The 24,775-nt window shown below is 35.4% G+C and overlaps 1 protein-coding gene across 2 annotated transcripts in view; it reads left to right on the top strand.

Moving 5' to 3' along the window:
• trio (trio Rho guanine nucleotide exchange factor) overlaps window positions 1-24,775 on the top strand; it is a 456,894-nt gene that overhangs the window by 29,047 nt on the left and 403,072 nt on the right. For both annotated transcript variants that reach the window (XM_089089484.1, XM_089089483.1), the window contains exons 6-10: window positions 8,230-8,455; window positions 10,986-11,108; window positions 12,873-13,064; window positions 20,201-20,419; window positions 24,389-24,580. In XM_089089484.1, the coding sequence (XP_088945610.1) occupies window positions 8,230-8,455; window positions 10,986-11,108; window positions 12,873-13,064; window positions 20,201-20,419; window positions 24,389-24,580 (952 nt within the window). The remainder of the gene's footprint in view (window positions 1-8,229; window positions 8,456-10,985; window positions 11,109-12,872; window positions 13,065-20,200; window positions 20,420-24,388; window positions 24,581-24,775) is intronic.

Below are 24,775 nucleotides of genomic sequence, written 5' to 3'. Positions count from 1 at the left end.
CAGCAAGATTTACCACTAGGAAACTTTTCTGCCATTTAATGTTCCGAGCATGGTTTTAAACTTAAAATAATGTTATTGAAGGCTGATTTAACTGTAAACATCTTGAATGTAATGCCTGGGTCGAATTTAGGGGCGTCGATTGGTTGGAGTTGCCCTCCCCCCTCTAGATTTTGAAAAATACCTTCTTTGGAATTTATATTGAACAATACCTTTTTGGGGTATTAACATTGAGACAAAAATATTCCCGCTTAAGCTTTGAAAAATAAATTTTCCCTCGCCTCCCCTCTAGTATTTGTGAAGTGACGTGTTTCTGGCCCTATTATAGTCGAACCTGTGGATAAAGTCAAAACTATGCACGACTATAACACCAATTACGCATCCCGTTCGCCGAGCTGAGCGTTCGCGAATTACGCGTTCGTTTGTCGAGCTGAGCAAATTGCAACTTTCAAGCATAAAATGTAAGATGGGCCAATCAGAGTAAAGATCTAAAGCGGGATCTTTAAAATTGGAAAATATGAAAGCTTGGAACCGCACTTTTCCTATCTGAAAGATGAATCTGGCAAAAGATTCAAAGATTCAATTGGTGTTGATATACAATTTTCAAACCAATTTCTTACTATTTCAGTGTTACAATTTTTAAAATGGGTATGGCATTAAAACCAATTGAAAATACTATTGATAATTCTCGGCTTCTCTTTACTGACAGGCAAATATTTATAATACTTAATTTCATAGCACTTTATAATGTAGTTAGTTTAAATCGTTCACTTTTAAAATTAGAATACTTTGAGCTATAGAGCTACTTGGAATACTTATAGAGCTAGAATAAATAGAGAAAATTGGTTTATTGTATTTATCATAGACAACGCAATCGCGCTGCCTAAGTTAAGAACGATGTTGGCACAATGTATTATTATTTTTTTTTTTCTCCATACCAGGGCACTTCGTATCGAGGGAGTTTTCGTAAAAACTTGGAAAAGGGCTAATTCGATTGGAAATTGGAACGGCTAGTGCCCTTTTTAATAGTCGAAAGTGATTGGAAGGCATCTAAAAACACTTCCACGTCAACTATTTTCCGAAACACATCCAATTAAAATTTTGAGATAGCCATTATATTCAGTGTGGTCGATTTCTTCAAAGAAAATATATTTTTTGGGAGGACACTCCCCCATACCCCTCAGGACAAGGGGTTTAAGTTATGCCCTGGGGCATATAGGAACTATGTTGGAACGATGTATTATTTATTATTTTTTTCCCTTAGGGACTTTGTATCGAAAAAGATGTCGGAGAAATTTTGAAAAGAGACCAATCCAAATAAATATTGGAGTGGCTTGTGCCCTTTTTAATAGTCGAAAGTGATCGGAAGGCAACTAACCTCCCTTCCACGCCCACCATTTCCCGCATTCAATCAAAATTTCGAAATAGTCATTTTGTTCAGTGTAGTTGATTTCCAGATAGAAATTATGTTTTTGAGGCGGACACTCCCCCACAGCCCTCAGGGCAAGGGTTTTAAGTTATGCCTTTGGGGCATATAAGGTTTTATAGAAAGCGTTGTCGTATGAACTTCAAAAAAGGCTCATTCGATTGGAAATTCAAAGAGCTAGTTCCCTTTTTAATAGTCGAAAGTGATTGGAGGGCGGCTAACCCCCCTCTCGTGCCCACATTTTCCCCAAACATTCAATCGAAATTTTGAGATTGCCATTTTGTTCAACGTTGTTGAAAGTTCTGGAAATTAGGTCTTTGAGGATGACAACCCCCCCACATTCCTCAGGGCAAGGGTTGTAAGTTTTGACCTGGGGGAATATAAGGTTATTATAGAAAGTGTTGTCGTAGAAACTTCAAAAATGGCTCATTCGATTGCAAATTAAAATGGCTAGTGCCCTTTTTAATAGTTGAAAGTGGTTGGAAGGCAACTAACACCCCTTCCACGCCCAACATTTCTCCAAACACATCCAATCAAAAGTTTGACATAGCCATTTTGTTCAATGTTGTTGAAGGTTCTGGAAATTATACCTTTGAGCAGGACACTCCCCCCACAGTCTTCAGGACAAGGGTTATAAGTTAGGCCCTGGGGGCATATAAGGTTTTCATTGAAAGCTTTATCGTAGAAACTTGGAAATGGGCTCGTTCGATCGGAAATTCAAAGGGCTAGTGCCATTTTTAATAGTCGAAAGTGATTGGAGGGCAACTAGTCCCCCTCTCACGCTACCATTTATCCAAACACATCCAATCAAAATTTTGAGATAGCCATTTTGTTCAACGTAGTTGTAAGTTCTGGAAATTAGGTCTTGGAGGATGACAAACCCTCCCGCTCAGAGCCCTCAGGGCAATTGTTACAAATTTTTAGAAAGCTTTGTCGTTGAAACTTGAAAAAGGGTGCATTCGATTGGAAATTCAAAGGACTAGTGCCCTTTTTAATAGTCGAAAGTGATTGGAGGACAACTAACCCCCCTCTCACGCCCACCATTTCCCCAAACACATCCAGTCAAGATTATAAGATAGTCATTTTGTTCAACGTAGTTGAAAGTTTTGGAAATTAGGTCTTTAAGATGATACACCCCCGCCTTATCGAGTGAGTGAGTTGCACGTTCTGCCCTGGGGGCGAATAAGGTTTTATTAAAAACGCATATGTTGAAGTTTGGGATTGAACCCACCTGATTTGATCCGGTTGTTACCGATACCCTTCGCCACAGTCATAAGTAAATGAAAGAGAATTAATCCCTCTCTCACACCCACCATTTCCCCAAAAATATCAAATCAAAATTTTAAGATAGCAATTTTTTGTGATAAGCTGTATACCACAGAGCTGCCACCATGGGACATTCGCCCTTATATACAGGGATAAAAGCGTAATGTATCGCAAATAAACCTATTTCCGATCGTAGTCTAAAAAATTATTTTCTTCGTAAAGGAAATCTCTTGTTTGCTAAGCAACGTTTTCTTTGAAGGGCGAGTCAATAAAATTTTGTCAGGAATGTTTCTTGGCAACAAAGGTGGTACATGTGAAATTGAAATTAAATTACATTTTTTTTAAATGTTCCTGAATATTGACACACTTTAAATGGATGCTGCAGCTTTGCCACCCCTGTAATTTTTTTTTTTTTTTTACCCGGTCTCAGAGCTTTCGTTTCTGAGAAATTTTAGTAGATAGGCTCTTTCCCCCCCCCCCATCCATTGATGTCCATAGTCTTTTATAAATGTTGAGCCAAGTTCAAAGAATTGTGTCCTACTTTTGATTTAGCCAGCTTTGCCGCTATGCTTCATACATTGTTTGAACCTTCGTTTGGAAATACACATATAAATCTCATAAGGTTATGTTTTGTCATCAGAGGAAGACGGTTCCAGTAGATGCCCACATTTTTAATGTTTCAAACCTTTTATATATTCCTGTGTTTAGAGTGGTGACTCTTTATTATGTTGAAATAGTTGTGCAGCCAGATTTCTAACTCGGGAAGTAAAGTGTTCTTCACAAAGTCTACACTATTTGATAAAACTACTAGTCAAAGGAAAGAAGCTACGATGCTAGTTCTTTACCCTGTTTAGCCCGGGTTTCTCGATTTTATTCATATCTTTAACCTTCGATTGAGGAATGTATAAACAAGTTTTTTAAAATTAGGTTCCTGTGGGACAATTCGTGATTAATATGCGAGACAGTTGAAATGTCGACTTCTTGGGTGTTTAAAGGTAAATGCGAAGTCCTGTGTTTTGAACAGTACTCCTTTCAATGCTTAAAATTCTGTTTCCGTCAGAATTGTAGTTTGGAAGATACATCAATCTTTACTTAGTATTAACTTTGGGGTATATTGCGTTGAGTTACGCAAAAACATGTAGACTCATAGACTCGTAGACTGATTTATTTTATAAACAACAATCGTAGCCGTGGCCGAAGCCTTGACTAAATGGCGCTGTTTAGTACATTGCATAAAACTGGTCACTCGCGATTTAAATAACTGACAAAAAAAGGCACGAATGAATTGCTGTGACGGGTTGCTTGACACTTTGGCGGCACTAGTTGGTTCTTATGGCGGGTGTTGGTGGTGATAGGCGCAGGTGGGGGAAGCAACAAACGGTGTTTCTGGGACGGAAGAAGAGACTGCCCAAAATTGCACATCAACTGCAAGCGCAAACCAAGACTGTCTAGTATTTATAAAGTATGTATTGTCGCAATATCAATATCTTGAACCTAACCCCTATTTAATTTGTTAATTTTTAACTTAATTTTCTTTCCTCTTTTCTTTATCTCCCATTTACAGTCTTTATAAAAAGCACCCACGCTTGTGCTTTTATCTGCTCTTCTTGTATTAAGGAAAGCGTGTATAATCAAAGTCAGGGCTTTCTCTAAGAGCCTTATTTATCTGATAAGTGCAGATCTCTTCTCATACTTTTAAAGTGGGCTTAATGTATTGAGCCTTGCTTCCTTACTACAAAAGAGAAAGTTTGCCTATACTATCCATCGAAGATATCAGGAAATTATGTTAAGATTTTTGCTGGTGTTGTGTGGTGTTCATAAAACAGGTCTCACCGTATGTATTTATTAAAAAAAACAGTTGCTGCGTTTTTGGCTGTAAGTATCGTTTTGTTTTTTGTGTATAACAAATAACAAAACAATTCCCATGTATATCCATGGGAAGGGAGGGGAAGGGTTTTAAATACTAATAATGACATTAGAATAATGGTAATATTTTAAAGGAGAAGGAGATGAGTAGGAGAGGATGGCTCGTTTAAGCAGGATAGCATTGTTCCTTTCATTTCAATTAATTATTTTTTTGATCTTTGAGCATGATTAAGCTGACAATTATTCCGATATCCAGAGGACGTTTGATCACCTAATTTAATTTCTGCTAAAATCTAAAAAAAATCTTCTTTTTCAGAGAAATCATATTATTTTCATAACCAGAAGCTAATCAACTATTGGTTTTCCCTTTGTTTAATTTTTTATCTATCTGCTGTTCTGTTTTCATTAGTCAGTTTACTTCGTTTTAAAAACTCATTCTTGTCTACATTCCATATATAAATATATATTTTTTCACATTTTTTTAAAACTTGAAACATAACTCTAACTGTCATATCTATTTTGAACAAAGTTTCGTTAGAGATGGTAGAGACAGTTTTAGAGTTGGAAGCGGAAAAACTCTGAGACGAAAATCTCTACAGTTTTTCCTAAAACTCAGTTTGATCAAAATTTAGTGGCAGAAATATAATTGTAAAACGAAGTGGCGAAGCTTGTTCATTGGCAAATATAGAGCAATAAAAATAGTTAAGCCTGTTAATATTAATACAAACCGGGTGACTCTGCCAGTGTCACGGTGTAAGTTACGGGACTATACTGGTTTATAACCTCAGAAAAAAAAACTGGCTTAATAATGTCTTCAAGCTCAGTTGCCACTAACCGCTGGCCTCCTTTTACCGTTGGAAGGTCAGACAAGCAGCAGTTACGATCGCTGGGTCATTTAAGTTTGTTTGCTTAGACGTTGATCTAGCTGAGTTAAATATGTGAAAGAATGGTGCCACTAATTATTCAAGCATTTTCCACAAGTTTGATGATGAGCTTACTAGTCTACACTATTTTTTGTACATAATAGTGTATCTAGTCGTTGGAAGGGGAGCGGGGGACTGAAATTTTTCTTAATGTTAATTTAAGATCCTTGCAACAAGTGGTAAGTTATTAAGATCTTTATTGGAGCGTTTCGAAAAGAATTTTCTCTAAGAGAAAGGCTCTATGCTTCAAGAAGTCCGATATGAAGACCCAAAATTAAATTCCCTGGCAAACTTTCTTGAGTTTCCCTTGTTACTTCGTCTTCGTGGCATGAAGAAATGCCATTTCTTCTGAGAAAAAATTTAAAACGTGTTCTACAGATAAGCCTTATGTTACTGAGTCTTTTAAAAAACTTATAAGAAAAAAAATCAATTTTTTCCAAGCAGGTCGCATTACTGAGTCTAATAGTCTAAGGAAGTTCCTAAAGAAAAAAATTAAGAAAAGCAGCTTCTAATTATTATAATAATAAAGTCAAATATCTATATTCTAACAAGCCCAAGCAATGGTACAGAAAAATTAAAGAAATATGCGGAAAAAGTCCTTCCGAAATTGATTTTCATCTCCCTGAACCCCCTAATGAGACTGCCAATGATCTGAACTTGTACCTTGCTTCCATCGTGCAAAGTCTCCCCCTTTCACTGGCTCAAGTCCAACTATTCCTCCCAATACTTCCTTCCCCTTTATTTCTCCCTCTGATGTTACAAATAAAATTCTTAAGCTTAGAAAATCAAGTATTTGTCCCTTGGACATCCCAGTTGACTTAATTAAAGCCTTTTCGGACAAAATTGCTGAGCCTTTATCAAATATTTTCAACCACATCACAAAATTTGGTAAGTTCCCAAGTTGCTGGAAACAAAGTTTTATAACACCTGTCCCCAGAAAATGCGCCAGTCTGACTTTCACCAACATTTGCCCCATTACGCTCACTTCTGTTTTTTGCAGACTTTATGAGGGTTTCCTTAGTGACTGGCTTAAGGATAAAATTTGTCCACGTATTAACACCCGGCATTTTGGTAACTTAAAGGAAACTTCCACCACCCATTACCTTGTGCACTTAATGCACACCATCGTAAATAACCTTGATAAACCAAATGTATGGCTGAATCATGTCTTGGTTGATTTCCAAAAAGCTTTTGACCTGGTTGACCACACAACCCTAGTTCGTTCGCTCCTGGTTAACTTTAAACTTGATCCTCTGTTTGTAAATATTGTTATATCGTTTCTTTCAAATAGATCCCAAGTTGTTAAATACAAAAATATTTTCTCTAACCCCCTCCCTATATATTGTGGAATTCCTCAAGGAACCTTATTGGGACCACTTTTATTTCTAGTCGCGATTAACGATATTGGTAAGGAAGTCCCCCAAAGGTGGAAATACGTGGATGACTTGATGATCCTCGAAGTATGTCACAGGAATATTAAAAGTGACCCCCTTGAAATTTTATCCCACATTTCGGATGAAGCTAAAGACCTAAATATGAAAGTAAATTCCACTAAATCAAATATAATGACGATAAATTTCTTGAAATCTATTCCTGCCTTCCTTGACCCTATCCCCCCAGATATTTCTGTGTCTTCCTTTAAATTACTTGGGGTTACAATTTCCTCTAATTTAAAGTGGGATATCCACGTGAAAGACATTGTCCATAGAGCTAATGCGTCCATGTCTCTCCTTAAGGTCTTGAATAAATGTAACTTCCCCCCATCCCATTCTTTAAGGATCTATACCTCCTTCGTCCGCCCGCATTTTGAATATGCTTGTCCAGTTTGGCATCCTGGCATCTCCCGTGATGAATCAGATAAAATTGAATCTATTCAAAAAAGAGCCCTAAGAATAATTTTTACAGAAATTTTGGTACCATATTCACTCCTTCTAAAAAAGACCAAGCTGGAAACTCTTGAGCACAGGAGAGGAACGCTGTGCCTCCGTTTTGCAAAAAAAAAAATGCAATAATAGACCCTCGCACGGAAAACATTTTCCCCAAAAGACACTCCCCATCCAGACACCGCCTGCCACGTACTGTATCTGAACCCATCCCTATCTTGTCCCTCATCCGTTGTTTAACCTTCAGATATAAAAAAACTTGTGGCTTCTTTAGCACTGAACAGATAAACCACTATCTTTTTTTTTTTTTTTTTTTTTTTTTTTTTTTTTTTTTTTTTTTTTTTTACTGGTGATACCCATGCTGGTGTCCGTTTGGCTCTTCCATTCCCTCCCCTTTTTATATACTCTCTTTTAAACCTTTTTAACATTATTTTTATCTCAATTTTTTTGGGGTTTTGTTTTAATTTGTGCCTTTTTAACTTTCTTACATTTGACACTTTTTTTTTTTAGACTAATGAATGGCTTTGCCTTTCTGATATTGTTGTTTTTGGCATTGTTTAGCCAGTTTTTTAGTTGTTGTGCTATTTCTATGTCTTTTTTTTATTATATGACTCCAAAATGCGAATTCGGCCCTTCGGAGCTTGTGATAATCATTTTTTGAAATAAATATCTTATCTTATTATCTTATGTGCTATTTAAGCCACGTCTTCGTGGCTGTTACTATTTAAGGTTCCTTCCCTGGAGGTAAACGATAAACATCGTACATCTACTTGTCATTGAACTAAAAATACACTGGTCAATCTTGTTCTGGAAGTATTTTAGCGTATAAGCTTCAACTAAAGTCTCTTTATTTTTTTTTACTTTTCAGATTGAATCCAGATTGTGGAAGTTGTGACTCAGGATTTTCTGGACGAGAAAATAGCCTTAGTACATTATCAGGTAATCCTGATTTTCAGGCAAGCGTGCCAGCAATTCTTCAAGCATTAGAATTGGTAAAAGCTGCTCATCAACAGGTTTTGCAGCTTTGGCAGCATCGCAAGACAAAGCTGGATCAGTGCGTACAGCTCAGAATCTTTGAGCAGGACTGTGATAAGGTATTCTATAAAGAGTCAGGTTTCCACACATTCTAGAAGGTGTCTCCCACATGTCGAAAAAAAAAAAAAATCAAGCTGGCTTTCTCCGACCATTAAAATTTATTTGTATCTGGAAAACCCAAATTTCGATGTCCCAAAATTTTCATCTTCTTACTTCGAATATCTAGCATAACTTTGTTGTAAAGAAACAGTGCTGTCCATAGAAATGAAGAGAATAAATGCAATGTGCTGTAAGACTAGAATAAAGAAGCATACACAACATGGCACAAGTGCCCTATAATAGTTTTACGGCGTATTCCTGACCTGCATATTTCAATTTTTTTCTAATTGGGAGCTGCCTGTCTCAATCTGGATTCGGATTGCGAATTCTCGATTCGCTATTTCTGCAAACCAATTAAGAAAAAAACAATTGCCATGTGATGGAATGTATAAAACTGCCTTTTCTCATTATAAAGAATATGAAAAAAACTATCAGAATTAGAGGTTTTGCACAAAAGTGAAGTATTGGTATTTGTTAGCATTTGCATATTGCTATTCACAAAGTCGATTCTTGAACTGCTATGCTTTAATTTTGCTGAATCAATTAACAAATAGTATTGACTAACCTACGAGATTAAGCTGACGTCGAACCTTTTCATGCTAAGATATATCAGATGGTCTTGCTGAGTAATTCAGATAGATACTTTTCACCATTTGTTTATTCCTGGAATTTGGTGGTTAGTTCGATACACTTGGTAACTACAGATTGACGTGGTCTTTAATGGGCGTTTAATATTGATGCACTATTGTAATTGTTAGACATATATAAAATTCCTTGTACTTTTTTTCTGTGGAGCTAAAGATTGATAATGAAGCTCTCTAATTGGTCAACCTTCCTCGATTAAAAAAAGGGTTTACATAAATTGAACTATGATATTAAGTTTTTGCTAGCTCTGGGATTTAGAAAAACGGGATATTAGGAGAGGGTTCGGTGTTGACAAAGCTTTGCCATTAGCCAACTATCACTGTCAGCTAAATATCATTATGAATAGACCTTTACTACCGTTAACCACTGCTATTACAGATAGTTAAATATTTAAAACTATTAATAATTAAAATCTGGGCAATCCTATGGCTGGTGGACTTTGTCATTAACTCGCAATGTATCCCATCAAAAACCCCGGTAATATCAAGAAAAGTGATAAATAGCCTATTAGTTTTTTCCTTTGTACTTTCTAGTTGATGAATGTAGAATAAAACCCTGATCTAAGGGTGCTATAAGCTAATGGAGATATAATTTCTGTAAATATGGGTTTTACTTTAGCTAGCTACTTAACCCTCTCTAGCCCTTTGTCTAGCCTACCGCACAATTTTTTCTTTAAAAAAGCTAATTTAACACACAACTCTAATTAGTTTATTTACAGGCAATTATTATGATCAAAACTATTGCCCTTCTTATAAGTCAGCTTTACTATTGAAGTTGGCCATAGCTCAAGTCAGTAGCCTATGCCTATTCTATCGCTTTCAAAAACGATACTGGATAAGTTTGAAGTACCCTTGCTCGCGTCTTTTTCCTGGAAATAGCTGTAATGCCATCTATTCGCCGCCATAACATTACTCTCATTCCTTTTGGGCTGGGCCAAAGTTTTTATTGTGTCAACGATTTTAATACGTATATTTTTTAGTTTGCAACCAAAATGGATCTATTTAAGTGTATATTTTGAAATCTTTCGAACTATGGATTGATTCGCCATTCCCTTGGACTTTTAGTCCCATTAGACTGCATCTGAATTTTCGTCAGTATGACATATTTTTAGTTTAGAAGAAAAGGGGAGAAAGTTGCTAAATGTAAGAAATGATTCTTCGAGAAAAAGTTCGGCAAAATAGAATAAATAAAATAGTTTGCCATCCAAAGATAGAAAAAGGGATGTCGACTTGATTCAGAATGGTTAAAGCTGGCACTGTAGCCGTTTCTAGCAAAAGGGGTTAGTCATCCTCATACTATATGGTTGTAGGTTTATTTCTATTGATTCTTATGAAGTGTTTAAGTGACAGTCAAATTTAGCCGTATTATTACATATATATTTGAAAAAAAAAAACAAAAAAAAAACAAACGAATAACCATGGCTGTACATTGATGCTAACGAGTTTCTGTACTTGCGTACCCAAATGGATTCATGATTGGTGAATAATTTTTCTGGCCAATGTCATTCTATAGATGTTGTGAATCTTGCAACTATGTAATAAAAGTATTCGGCAAGATAGTCCCAGCTTCCGCTTAGTATTTATCTTTTTTTGATATAAGTTACTGGCAACCACGATTTTTAAAATATGTATTAAAGAATTGATCAAATTAAATTTATTCTGTGTTAATTGATTTTTTGACTAGTATTTGTATTAAAATAGTATTTTGAAAAAAGAGATTTTGAAACAAAGAAGGAGCCAGGCTTGGAACTATAGAACTAAAATTGTATACATAATTTGTTCTGCAAGTACTGTTTTATCTCTAAATATCTATATGGGAATTTAAGGCAACTTATTATTTTTTAAGATGTTTGAATGGTTGGCACAGTCTCAGGAAGAATTTCTTGTTGGATATGTAGACATTGGCCGGTCTCATCAGGCAGCACGAGAATTGCAGGAAGATCACAAACATTTTAGCATGAGTTCTATGGTGAGTTCTTCTATTATCTATGTAACTGGTACCCTGGAAAGACGCGTATAGTGCCCAATGGAAGGTGGCGGGGGGCTGACCACAGAGTCTAGTTGTGAATCAAACTTTTAGTCCCTGCCTCTCTGAAAAATAAATAAATACTCGTGTATGCAGAACAAGTGTCATAGGGGCCGGGCTAATTGGTGTGTGAGGGTTAGGCAGATTTTGTGTTCTTTGACTATTCTACTTCCAAAGATTTGTGATCTGTTCTCTTCTCTGTATTTATAAAGCTAGGTTTGTGTCTATCTTTGTGCATATGAAGTCATTTGCGTCTATCTGTTTGTCCATTTATTCTTCCAGCGAATTTCCAGCGAATTTACACCCTAATTGCTCAAGCTAGAAACATGAAATTTCTGGAAAACAATTTTGAACAATTGGTTCAAATTAGGCTATAAAAATCCTATAAATATAAGTTATAAAATAAAAGAAAGAAGAAAATTAGCAAAACCGATGGCAAGTGTGCAATAGCCGAAAGCCTGAACTGTCATTTGTTGCAAGTGCAAAAATTGTAGAGAGATGACATAAGCCTATTTTTGCAGGGGTTGGAGGCCCGAGACTGTTATTTGCGACGGTTGAACGCCGGGGATTAAAATTCAGTGGGGGCTAAAGGGACAAGCTAGCCGAGGGAAGTGACAAGAATCCGGTGCAGTAATGGACTGATAATTGTGATTTCTTGGATATATACCCTACAGATTTGTACGATCAAAAGACATTATCAGCAAAAACGCATTTATTTCAGTATATATTAGGCTGATTGACTTGAATATCTTTAGGGGATATGGTCACTAGGTCACGGGGACTTTGAATTAGCGTGGTAGTGGTGGTTGGTTTGGAATTTTAAGTTCTGGCACCTTCTGTTGCTGACCGAGCTTCAATTTTAAAAAAGATAACTTTCACTTTGAAAATAAAACCGAATCTGCAAAATCAAATTTAGAAATAAAGAAGAAAGCCGGAAGAGTCACAAATGTTTCCTATTTTAACTTATATTTGACAGGGTTGCCACTTTACCGAGCAAAAAAATTTTATCGCAGCCCTCTGGGAGGATCGTGATGAGGAATGACCAGGACTTCTTAAAAACTGGCTTTGGAATCATTTCAGTCCTATGAATTATTCAGATAAGGCATTTCTGAAAGTTTATTCCTATGATTTTAACGTCGTTTAGGTGCATGCGCTAATTATTGGAGCTTCGGAGTAAACCAGTCATGGACACAGCTCTTTCTTTAACGATGTGTTTAATGAAGGAATTGCAAATATCCTGGATTACCCTCTCGGGAGTAAATGTTAAAGTTTAATTTATTTCTTAACAGTAAAGACAATATGGAAAAAAGTATTGCTGGTATGCTGTGGACACCAAGTTTGACATCAGATTGGGTTTATTTTGCTCCACACGTCATTCATATCGCACACCGTATTTTCTCTCTAAAGGCGAGACGAGACAAAGAAGGATAAAAATAGCTATTAGCACTTGACAATTCGTGACATAACTCAATCCTTCATAGAATAGGCATAATTTTGGTATTATTGGGGTGCCACTTAGTGACCTGGGTGCTCGGTTCTGGTATTTCAAACGACATTACGGTGCATAAAATTAATTCTTAAGGAAAACGGAAAGACTGAAGAATATTTTGCGCATTTTCTTTTATTGTTAATAATGACCAGTTGTTTGACATATTTTCTTCACCTTTTCTTTAATTTTTTGATCAATACGATATATTGTCTTTATAGAATATGTACGTCACACTAAATAGAGTACTTAGTGTAGCTGGTCGACTAATAGAATCAAGACACTATGCCTCACAAACAATACGAACCATAGCCACCTCACTGGAAAAAACTTGGAAAGATTTTGCATCAGCGCTAGACGAAAGAACCACTGTGTTGAGCCTCTCTGTTGCTTTCCACCAGAAAGCAGAACAGGTACATATCTTGGATTAAAATAGTACCTTATCTTTTTTCCAAGTAGGCTGAATGAATTAGCAATTACCCTTTTGCTTGTTCTAAACTGGTAGTAAATACGATGCATAGGGCATCGTTCCATAGGCTCGCGTCTTGCTTTTTTTTTTTTTTTTTTTTTTTTTTTTTGATAATGTCCTAAGTTATTTGGGACATGAAACCCTTTATAAGTCTATATGTCATTTTTCAGTGCCAAATACAATTATAGGATGCGTAGAGGGTTAAAGTAAAATACACTTAGGAAGTGTATAGAGAAGGATATGGTAAAATCTTTAACTTAAAATCGTATTTATTCGTAACAAACTTAAAAATGCACACTCTGATTAAAAGAAACAAAATTTCTTTTAAAAGGCACAATTTACAAAGGTTCATTACCTAATTTCGTGAAACATAGTATAAGGATTTAATGAATTCTGTTAAACTGAAATATTTTATTTCTTGTCTTTGCCAGTGCAAAGTTACTGGTGACGTCATCGAATAATTAACAGCGTATATTTTCACTTTCTACGCACATTAGGCTAAGGAACAATAAAAATTAAAATGAAATGAAAAATGCAATAGCGTATATATAACTTTAAGTTAAGACAGTGAACCTTGAGAATTCTTTTTTGTATTTATGCTAATAAAAGTTCAAATGTTCTGGCCTTACACCCGGTAGCCTCTCTTTGCGAGAAAAAAGGAAGGAAGAAAAAGCATAGTAAAGTAGACAGTTATATTTAAGTATGAATAAAAAACAAAACACAAACATTAAAAAGAAAAGAATAAACGTGTCAGAAAAACTCTCGTCCAATGGTCATTGTTATTTTTAACTTGAACTTACTAAAAACGTCAATTTTTTGTTGTCAATATTAATGACCTTTTTGAATTAATTTGCAATAGGAATATTTTATTGCCGGTTTTTGTTTATTTTGGGTTGCCTTATTGCGCTTAAGGTACTAAGACGATACTAGTTTTACGTATTAAAAAAAAAGAGAATAGCGTATTGCTACATGGTACGTGTTATTACATTACTACTGCTATATGGTATTTACCGTGCGATATTTTAATTTCTCTTTTTACTGCAGTAGCCCACCCGTTCTCTCTTTATCTCTCTCTTCTTTTTGGTTTTTGAATTGATGATTTTTCTAATTTTTAAATTCAAACATTGTAAATATGTTCTAGTTCTAGTCAGTGTTTCTTCTGCTCTGTTGAATTTACTTCAAAAGATTGTTTTTTTTTCTTTTTTTGAGTACTGAAGACGGTTTGGTGGAGGTCCTTTCCGAAATATATGCTTTTGTCATTTTCGCTTCTTTTCTGTCCACTGACTGACGATACCCTCGTTTTTCTTGACTTCTTGATTTTATTATTCATTTTTTTCTTGTCTGTCATACGTTACTTTTTTGGGGGCCCTAAGCCTAAGTTTGTTTAGCTTATACGTAAGTCATTCACTGGTTTTCACTAATTAAATTAAATTCAAAAACTATTATTACAAATATTGTAATTTTTACATGGCTTTCCAATTTATTTTAGGGACACTGAAATAGTTTGAATATTTCAAATTAATGAACTGTCAGAAACAGCTAAGATAAAAATTTATAATTTTTATCTTATAATTTTTATTATTATTTTTATTTATAATTTTATAAATTTATAATTTTATATTTTAAAATTATAAAAATTTATAATTTTTGTATCGTACTTAGAACAAAAACCGTTTGGTCTAAAAACTGTTCGTGTTCAGAATATAATAAACACTAGAGATTCTTTTATTGTCGTTATTATTGTTTGATACAATCTATCCAGTTATTTTTCCAGGCCTATTGTGTTTTTTGTTTGAATGTTATTTTTCCAATAAGTTATTGTTTTATTCTAATTAGTTGGAGTCTTTTTGTAAATTTATTTACTTATCTTATATATTCCTCTATTTTGTGAGAAATACATTCATAAATCTAGAAAATGAGCTATCTATTTTGGAGGGCCCTAAACAAAGTGCGGACCAACGTTTATTTATAACAACTTTTATCATGCAAAGTTTATTTTACATTATTATTTTGAATTGAAAATATAGAATCAGATACTCTATTCTCTGTGGTTTTTCCATTTTTAGATAACTCTTTAGAAAGTGGGAGCCATTGTTTATTTACAGAAAATTGCTATCTTGTATGAGTTCTCTATTTTTAGGGGCCCTAAGCCAAAGTTTGTTTAGCTTATACGTAAGTCATTCACTGGTTTTCACTAATTAGTTTTTTTTGTAAAAAAAGATTCGCGTCCAAACTCTGCAGCTACAATCTGAAAGAAATCAAGACCGAACGAGTTACACCTCTGTGCTGATTCAGGGATAATGTTGCAAACAATATGACTCGCCGTTACAAAATTGAAATCTGATCTCATGGATAGAGCACAAAAAACTGAATATGATTTATTTTGTGAAGGTTATAATCGGTTCGATTAGAGGTAAAATAAAAAGCTGCAAATTGCTGAGGGGCTGCAGGAGATCACCATAGAGCTGGGAAAAGACAAACGTAAACTTGAAAAAAACTTGAAGGGATATAAGGTCAAGTAATAGTGTAGGCTCCGAACGACTATTTTTTTGGATGAGGTTTCTTGCTTTATTATAAACCTTTTGAGAAAGGAGCTTAAGAAAGAGGTCTTAGAAGTTTAAGAAAGGTTGACATCCATACTATCGGACAATGAGAAACACAAGACTGGATTAAGCAGTGAAAGAGGACTTACAAAATTAACCAGGGAAAGTATGCTTAAGCTTTCTCAAAATACAAAAGCCCCTGCATATCCTCATTTTCATCTGGCCAATCTGACCTTTGAAAGGGGGGATCTCAGTTAACTCAGAAAAAGTGTGGAAACCGTGCGAGAAATAAAAAGAAAACTTGAATTGAAAAATTTAGGGTTGGATAATTAGCATCACATTTAAGAAGTACTTTCTGTAACAAATTTAGTTGATTTGATTGAAGTTGATTTGAATGACCCTGGACGATTTTTTACTATTTGATTTTTTTTTTAGAATTAGAGGATAAGTCATTCAAACTAAGATTCGAATAATAAAAGCTACTACAGGGATGATTGTGGGCAAGTTTGGCTCTGAAGCTTGTCCGCTCAGAAAGACGGAAAAGGATTTGTTAGATGTTTTCCAGAGGAATTGTTTTATGGGTTTTCTGGTGTACCTGTCTTAATAACAGTATTTCAAGCAGTAAAGCGTGGGGATGTGTTTTTATGCATTCGGTATATTTTTTTCTGTCGTTTTCAAAACCAAAAATGTCCAAGAATTTCGTGTAGGTGAAAATCAGATTTTGGTGCCATGTTAGGTTTTTTCAAATTTAGATCTAGGTTCCTTCCCGCCTTCTATGGCTTTCATAGGCAGCGCAATAGCGCTGCCTAAGTAAAGAACGATGTTGGCACAATGCATTTTTTTGTCTTTTGGTTTCTTGGTCTTAGACCAGGGCATTAGACCAACACAAAATTGTCAAGGGGTGCTGTTATCAGGAAAAGAAACAAGAACATCTAAAGAAGGCAAAATAATATTGACATTATTGGCATCGGAACGGTTTAGAATAACACTGTCTGCAGTAAACTACTGGTTTATGTTTTTTTCACCGCGTGAAAAAGGTCATTCGCAAAAGCTAAAAATAGCACTGACCCCAGAATTGGTCCCTACCATATTCTACAATTTAACTAAGACTTAAACCAAGAAAATACGCCCCCCCCCTTTTTACCAAAATGAAACAACTTTGACTAAAGAATTTCATGGAATAAGGAATTGAATGCCTCAGGAATATAGCAGAAGGGACCAACTCATTCTGGGTATAGAAAAGAGAGGTGTACAGAAGGACATCGTACTACCCATTAAAGATAAGTACGACCACCTACAGGCTGAACTCCTACTTCATGGCCATGGTCGATCCCTCACTGAATATGCACCAGACGTGATGCTGTCGTACCGAGGGAATCCTTTAGTCCCAGTAAAAAAGGGTGCTCGACAAGGATCAGTCACATCTCCTTGTGCCTTTAATCATTGTATAATTGAACCACAGTGTATTATCGACACAAATGCATAGATCGTGGTACAGACGTTACAATGATAGCTTACGCCGATGAGATTCTGAGCCCTATCCGCACAGTCGCAGGTACAGAGACCATCTTCTCACTACTACAATCAAATTACAATTGCATTGGTCTTGAATTTAACCCACAGAAGTCAGATATTCTTCTGTTCAACTGGCACCAAGAAGAGGTCTCGTCTCTAAGGCTGGGAGAACTATCTGTAGCCCTTGTCTCGAAAATTATTGACCTTGGTTTACCAATTGGAAAGGATCTAAAAACCACCTACTCCCTTCTTAATGATCATCTCAGTAAACGCCTGGCTTTTTCTTACAGTAGAGTAGTCTCATCTAAAAATCTATTTCAACCCTTTAATTCTGGCTCGACTTTATAAAGCAGCATCTCTTCCTCATTTCCTGTATCTAAGCCCGTTTTGGAGAATTTTTCCCGAGCCAGAGAAAAGAAAGCTCAGATCCACGTTTTTAAGTATGCGAAGTTCTTGCTGCGGCTCCCGCCGTGGACAGGAAATTCGCGCCTTGTTAAAAATTTTAAAATTGCGGACCCAACGGGAGCTATAATTGAACAAATTAAACGGTTCAACGAGAAAGTCTCTTCCCACCCTTGGTACCGTTTGGTAAGGCAGTAAATCGCTGTCCGTTTAATTTTATTTGCACATCTCTTGTCATATTTAGTCTTTTTACCGTCTCTTGTCATATTTAGACTACCTGATTGAGTCCGTTGATTCTGAATTAAAGTTATAAAGTATTTTGTTGTAAGTTAGGTTAGTTGAATTGAAGTTATCAATCATATTGCTTATGTTTCTTCAGTACTTGGGAGTTTAAAAAGTAAAATTTCTTACGTAGATGCAGTGCAGTGTATAATTGAGTTTTTGTTTCTCGTCTTTGTAATTTGTTTGATTATGTGTAATGTGTTGTAATTTGTTTTTTTGTGTGTGTTTTTTCTTTTTTATTGATACTCCGTCTTTTGTACCTTTTTTTGACGGGTAATAAATAAATATTCTTAACACTATTAGCGGAAAATACAGTTATTAATTTCCTCTCGGATTTTAAAATGAAGTCTTAACCTCAATAAAGTCGATATGAAGTCTTAGTGTTCTCTTGGAAATTAAGCTTAACCACCACAGCTTTGCCATCATCAATCAGACTCATAGGGTCAGAATTAGGCTGAGAAAAAGGCTTGAAGCCGCAATTTATAATCTTCCAAGTTTTGCGAATTTCGTTCCAGCAATCAGAAAATTTATTTAAATAATAAAGAGACTTAGACATCAGCTACAAGGATTTATAAATGCTATTGTAAAAATTTAAATCGTGATATACGAATAGATCTTACTGAAGGAGTAGTGGACTTAGAAGCACTCTAGAGATTGTTTATTCTTTTCTCCAATAGTTGAGAAGTCGAAGGGTTATCCATGCAGGAACGTATCCAGGATTTTTTTTTTTGGGGGGGGGGAAATGACGAAACGCAACAAAACTTAGTTCCCATGTATTTTGTTACTTCTGTACGAGTGGGACAAAAAATTTCGGGGAATATTCAAACCGTGTAACCATCTTCCCCCCTGGATATGGCCCATCATCCATGGGTTCAAAGAAACAATCCTTCTAGACTTAGGATTAAAAGGTGACACCTCACAAATATCAAGAATAGACCCTTTAACCGTCCTATAAAGTTAATCAAACAAGGAAAATTAGTTTCATAATTTTTGTTATTCCTTAATTCGTGACGGCAGTTACTTTTAAGCATCTGTTATGCCGCTTGTCTTTTGCATCGCTCCATCACGAGGTTGCAAATGAATATTGAATCTTTTTTCAAAAAGTTGGCAGATAAATTTTTAAGGAAAACGTCACCAGGGAAATCATTCCAAATCGAATTCGAACATCAAGCTAAGCCTTTCTTCAGGCACTCAAGTACTCGGTGTGTCAATAGTAAGGTAATTGGACCGAGCTGTGTGCCATCGTCTTTGCCTCGTCAGTTGAACAGTGGGGGGGGGGGATACAATTCTAGAAGGCTCTGCAGAAAGAGGTGGATTTCTGCAATTTCAGAAAACACTCATCGACGTTACATCAAACTTTTCGCTAAAAGACTGGAGATTTATGTGTAACGATTGACCCTGTCCTACTAACCTTATTCTCGATCTTCTGAAGTGATGTCAAAAATGTTTCCGGAGCACCAGCATATAGCGGCCATCTGTATTCGGCTATGGGTCTAATCCAAGATTTGTAAAGTGGGATGGTAGAGCTGGGTGGCAGAAGGCTTTCGCAGGGAAGAGCAATTTCCAGCTTTATTGTGCAGACGTCCATGGACGCCATCCGCGTAGTTTCTTTAGTATGCCACGATGCTGTACCCACTTGAAAGTTTTAGCGATGTCGATTGACGGTAGCCTGCTGTCATATCTTTTTATAGAAGTTCAGTCGTTTCCTGGGGCTTGGCCACTAGGCAGAATCCATATCACGGGCCATAAACGGACAGAATCCCGTTTCCATGGGAATATATATCGACGGTCACCTAAAAGGGCATTTATCTAAAATACTCTGTGAAATTGTTTAATATACGAGTAAATAGCAATAGGAGTAAAGAAGCTTCACTATGCAAAGTGAACATAGGGAAGGCCAATATTGTCACCTTGTTTGAAATCTTTAAACGATATTTAGAGATTCAAGAAACTCCTCAAATGTGCGTCAGGGAAAATTTAGTTCCTAAAGAAACACGAAAGATTTTGGGATAGCGTCAATCTTAATCAGCTAAAAGACTGGTCAGTTGATGATTGATTCCGAGCCTTGATGAAAGTTTAAGGCACAGCAAAATTATATTTGACTCAAAGAACAACCTAGATGGTTTATTAGCAGATCTGGAACGTCCCTAGTATTTTTATTGGGCTCTTTCAGGGACCTAGGAACTGTTTCTAAAAAAATATGCTTGAACAACATGTAGACGTATTCTTCTGCAGTATTTGTGGCAATTTTATAGAATCTTTAATCTAAATTATAATATTTTCTTCATTTTTCTATTCGCAGTTCTTATTTGTCCTTGTCATTTTTTTTCAATTCCAGTATCTTGCCAACGTATCATCCTGGAATCAAGCTTGTGAAGATAGCTCAATCCCTTTGAACGATCAGGGCTTAGAAACGGCAATCCACCAGCATCAAACTCTGTATGAATTGATTTGCCAAACCTATACTGAAGTTCATAGCACTAGTAAAAAGCTGTTGTATCAGTTGGATCATTTAGTTCAAGTTGCAAATCATTCAAGAAGCGATGGTCAAACCGAGGTGAGCAGAAAATGTTTCTTTTTTAATACTGTCATCCTGAAAACTGATGGGCGCAGGTGTTTTTTTTTTGGGGGGGGGGACTGGCGCTAGTGTCGGAAAATTACTTACGTAAATATGTCCTAAGATCACATTACGCTCAGGCCATCTAGTGTCTGACATTTTCTGCAAACTTTTTTTTTCTTTGGAGCTTCCCGGAAAACACCCTTTTGAGGATGTCTTTGGCTTTATATTAATTCCTTGAAGTTTCATCACCGAACTAAACTACTTTCCAAGATAGTATAAAGTCCCTGGTCAGTAATTTTAGCCCAAACCCAAATCGCAGTCTCTAGATATATTGGGTCTCTAGACATAAATAGTCAATATTCTCAAATAACCCCAAATTCTGGCATCCAGCTTGAAGTGAGCTAGCCTGCTTAATCTCCAAATATTTTCCCAAGATAATCTAGACCTAATTTGCGCAGACTGGTTTTTTAGTGACAGTAATTCTTGCAAATGAAAGACTTACAGCTAGTTAGTTGCTAGCCATAAGGGAATTTCAGTTTCGTTTCAATAAAAATCCAGAATAGCACTCTCTAGTATCCAATTCCCTTTGAAATTTGATTTTTTCAACAAAGCTGCTAGACGCTGCAGCTAAAGTGGTGCTATTATCCTATTTTCCGATTTCAAATCCCCAAAGATGTAACCCTCATCAGTTTTTCCAGTTTTTGATTTGTATTTATAGAATTTTGTTTTATTTCTTTATTTAAAATATGAATTTATCCTAAGTGGTCTTTGACAGAGAGGTACTCAAGATTTGTATTTCTTGCATCACTGGTCTCCTCAGTCTTAAATAAAGTAAATACACGCCTTCAAATATGCTCTTCTGGCAGTGCAATTGATAAAGCCATGCCTATGAACCCTAAGAACTATGGCCAAAACCTATTCGTCGTAAGAAATTTAAACAGTGTATGGGGCTTGATATATCCTAATACAGATTTAAGACATGTTTTTCTTTTTTTTCAACTGCGAAAAAAACAATTTGCGCCTCGGCAGTTCTTCATTTTATGTCTTCTTAGCATCCACCTATGCGACAAATAATGGTAACTAGGTGATCTAAACTACCCACTTTGTTCATTTTCTCAGTATGTAACTCCTGCTCTTCATCCTCGTTTGTTTTTGATTTGGGGGTCTTAGTCTTTTTAGCATTAATTTCAAACCTGAACTCGCACCCTCAACTTTCAAAACAGGTACAAAACAGACCAGGTAAAATAGAGACTAAATTAAATATAAATTATAAACAAAAGCTATCTCCAAGCGTCTAGTAGAAAAAAAAGTTTTCATTCTAGCTTTTTAAAATTGAAAATAATAGTGAGGGTTAGTAAAAACAAATTCCTTGTTTTTTATTTTTAGTGAATTAGGGTATGAAGGGGATTATTATGGTTTCTTTTTGTATTTCTGTCTGGTTTCTGCTCAAATGTTTAAATAGTAAGCTAAAGAGGTTTCTGTTATATATTCAGACTGGTGGTAAATTTACTTACTGCATAATTACATATCAAACTTGCTGTCTCACTTGTGGTAAAATCTAATAGAATTAATGCCTATGTCAAGAGGGAGAATACAATGAATGAACATTGGGAAAAGATGGTTGTAAACTGAGTAGTGTGCTTGTGAGTAGGAACTCAGTTCCTACTGAGGGATACCTCTAATTGCCTTAACAAGTGGTAGGATTCAGAGTAATATCTTAAAGCTCACCTTTTGCTTCCCCATGACGTTAGCTATCTACTGGCTTCCTCTTTATAGAAAATTCCAGGTAGCAGGGGAGGAGGAGGCAACCATCATTGTCCATGTTTTTTACATTGTTGTGAATAAAATAAATATATATTATTATTATTAACAAATGGGTCACTCAAATCATATGCGTAACTTATGTCTGGAAGAGTTTTGCTTTTAATTTAATACCATGCTCTCCCTTGGCCTTTGATATATTCTTTAGAACAAAACCCATAAATTTAGTATGTAGAAACTAAACCCTAAATAACTAAACGTGGTAAGTAACTAACGTGGGTAACTAACAAAACCGTGTTTGTCTGCTAAATCAAACTCTAATCTATAAAAGTGATGACCAAAAGGGTCTAAAAATTCAAGCCCTTCTCAAATAATGATCCAAATGTGAAAATTTCATCTACGCATGTCCTCCTTTTCTCAAAACAACCTTGTTCTTCTTCTAAGACTGATCTTCAACATCTCTTCGTCTAATAAGTATCATCATAGGAAGTAATTTACTCCCTACCAAAGCTAATCTGATACGTCAACAATTACTCATTCACTCCCAACATATTTCTTATAAAGAGGTAGCATCAAAGCTTTTCGAGAAATAACTAGGTGTTCCAAAAATAATATTCACAATTTTTACCTTATTATTTCTATTTAGCAATTTAAAAAACTGTATTAACAATTAATTAATCCCAAGGACCCGGTTAAGGGCTTAAAAGGTTCTGCAAGATTTCTTTATATAAACCACTATTTCATAAAGTTTCCAGAAAGCATTTATCACGCTAAAGAGGCAAGAAAAGTTAAATATATATATATATATATATATAATAAATATTATTAAAACGGTCTACTGAAATCCACTGATTGCCAATACAAAATACCAATTTTACGTATTATTTCATTCATTTAACTTATAATTAATAACTAAGAATTAATTTAACTTATTACTAATACAAATTTTACTTATAATTTACCAAAACACTCTTAGAAAGAAAGAGATCACATACTTTTAGAATAAAACAAACAGAAAAGAAAGGTCACAAAAAAATGTACTGTTGGTTTTGACTGTTTCAGGAAATTCTGCTACGAATGTACAAAGAGTAAATCCATTACCTAGAAGAGTAAATCATACTTAGAATAGTAAATGTAAATAGTAAATGTTACTATTACTTAGAATAGTAAATGTAGAAGTAAATAGTAAATGTACTTAGAAGAGTAAATCATTACTTAGAATTTTAAACTAAAAAATGATTTGGCTTTTAAGTAGATCATGTGCTAACGCATGGAAACAGAACCTATGCTTAAGGGAAGAAGTGTTCTGAAACCTCAAAGGGGTGGGTTAGGCCTGTTTGGAGGAAGAATTACAGGATTAGATTGATCTGATGACCTTCGCATGAAAATTTAGGCCTGAAGATGCACTTTTTCTGCTTTAAAACTATAGATGTAAAATTTGAATATTTTGATTTTTTCTTGCGCAAATTGCAAATATTCGCTAAAAGATTAAATAAAGGGTGGTAAGATCAAAAATAGAATTTGAAAGTAAGATGCTGAGCTATAATTTATTGTTTATACAAATCTTTGATTGTGTCAGAAAGGAAAGAACTCGATAGAAATCATGCTTCTTCCTCTGTAATCCCCCAAACCGCTCACCACAAACAAATTCAATGATTAAGAAGAATTACAGGTTTTTTGACTGAAACTTCTGCATTTTATCCTTATTTCACCTTGCTAGCTTGAATAGAATTAGCATTTCGTCAGTCGGGTGTGAAAAGGTCGTATCTCCACAATTGTAAATTTTCAAATGATTTAAAAAACTCACAACTTTTTCATTTCCCATCCGATAACCGCAAGAGAAAAACGGATTGATATGTAAAGTTAATACAGATCAGTTGGTTTCTATTCTACGGTTATCGCAGGGGAAATAAAAAAGTTGTGAGGTTTTTTTTTGCTCTTCTGAGTATTTACAATTATGGAGATACGACCTTTTGATACCCGATTGACGATTTGAAATCAGTAGCGTAACCTTGTGTCCTTTAGCTACAGACTAAATTTTGCATGGTTCTGATTTCAAAAAACTTCAAAATGCTCACTTTCCTACTACAATGTGTCTGCAAAGTTCCTTTTTTTAAATAGTCTATTTCATAGATCTTGTTCTTCCATGGTTACAGTGAAATCGCATTACTGTCCTGGTAGAATCAATTTCAGTTTTTATTTCAGGTTCATGGTCCTCGACCTACTCCCGTATCAGCTAATCCGGCAGCAGATTATTCCTCTGGAGCTAGTCATGTTCTTGCTGTAATTCATCAAATCCTGGGTCATCATCGGTCTTTAGAACAGCGATGGGCAACTCGGAAATTGAAGCTTCATCAAAGGCTGGCGCTGCGTCTATTTCAAGATGATGTTAAGCAGGTAAACTGGGTATTTTTGCTAGATCAGAGTAAAAACCCTTAATCTTATCCTGCAAATATTGATTTTTAGTTTTTTGCCAATTTACTCCTAAGGTCTTCCGACTATATGTTTGGTACACTCCTAAATTAATAGACCAAACGTTATGAATTTTTATACATATGCTGTAGTTAGCACTGTAGAAGTATTGGCTGTTTT

Source organism: Artemia sp. Qi Xiang Cuo, chromosome 5 (assembly GCF_049724085.1).
Source record: "Artemia sp. Qi Xiang Cuo chromosome 5, ASM4972408v1, whole genome shotgun sequence".
In the NCBI taxonomy this organism is placed as follows: domain Eukaryota; kingdom Metazoa; phylum Arthropoda; class Branchiopoda; order Anostraca; family Artemiidae; genus Artemia; species Artemia sp. Qi Xiang Cuo.
The sequence above is the reverse complement of the archived record's forward strand: the minus strand, read 5'-3'. Positions and strand labels throughout refer to the sequence as shown.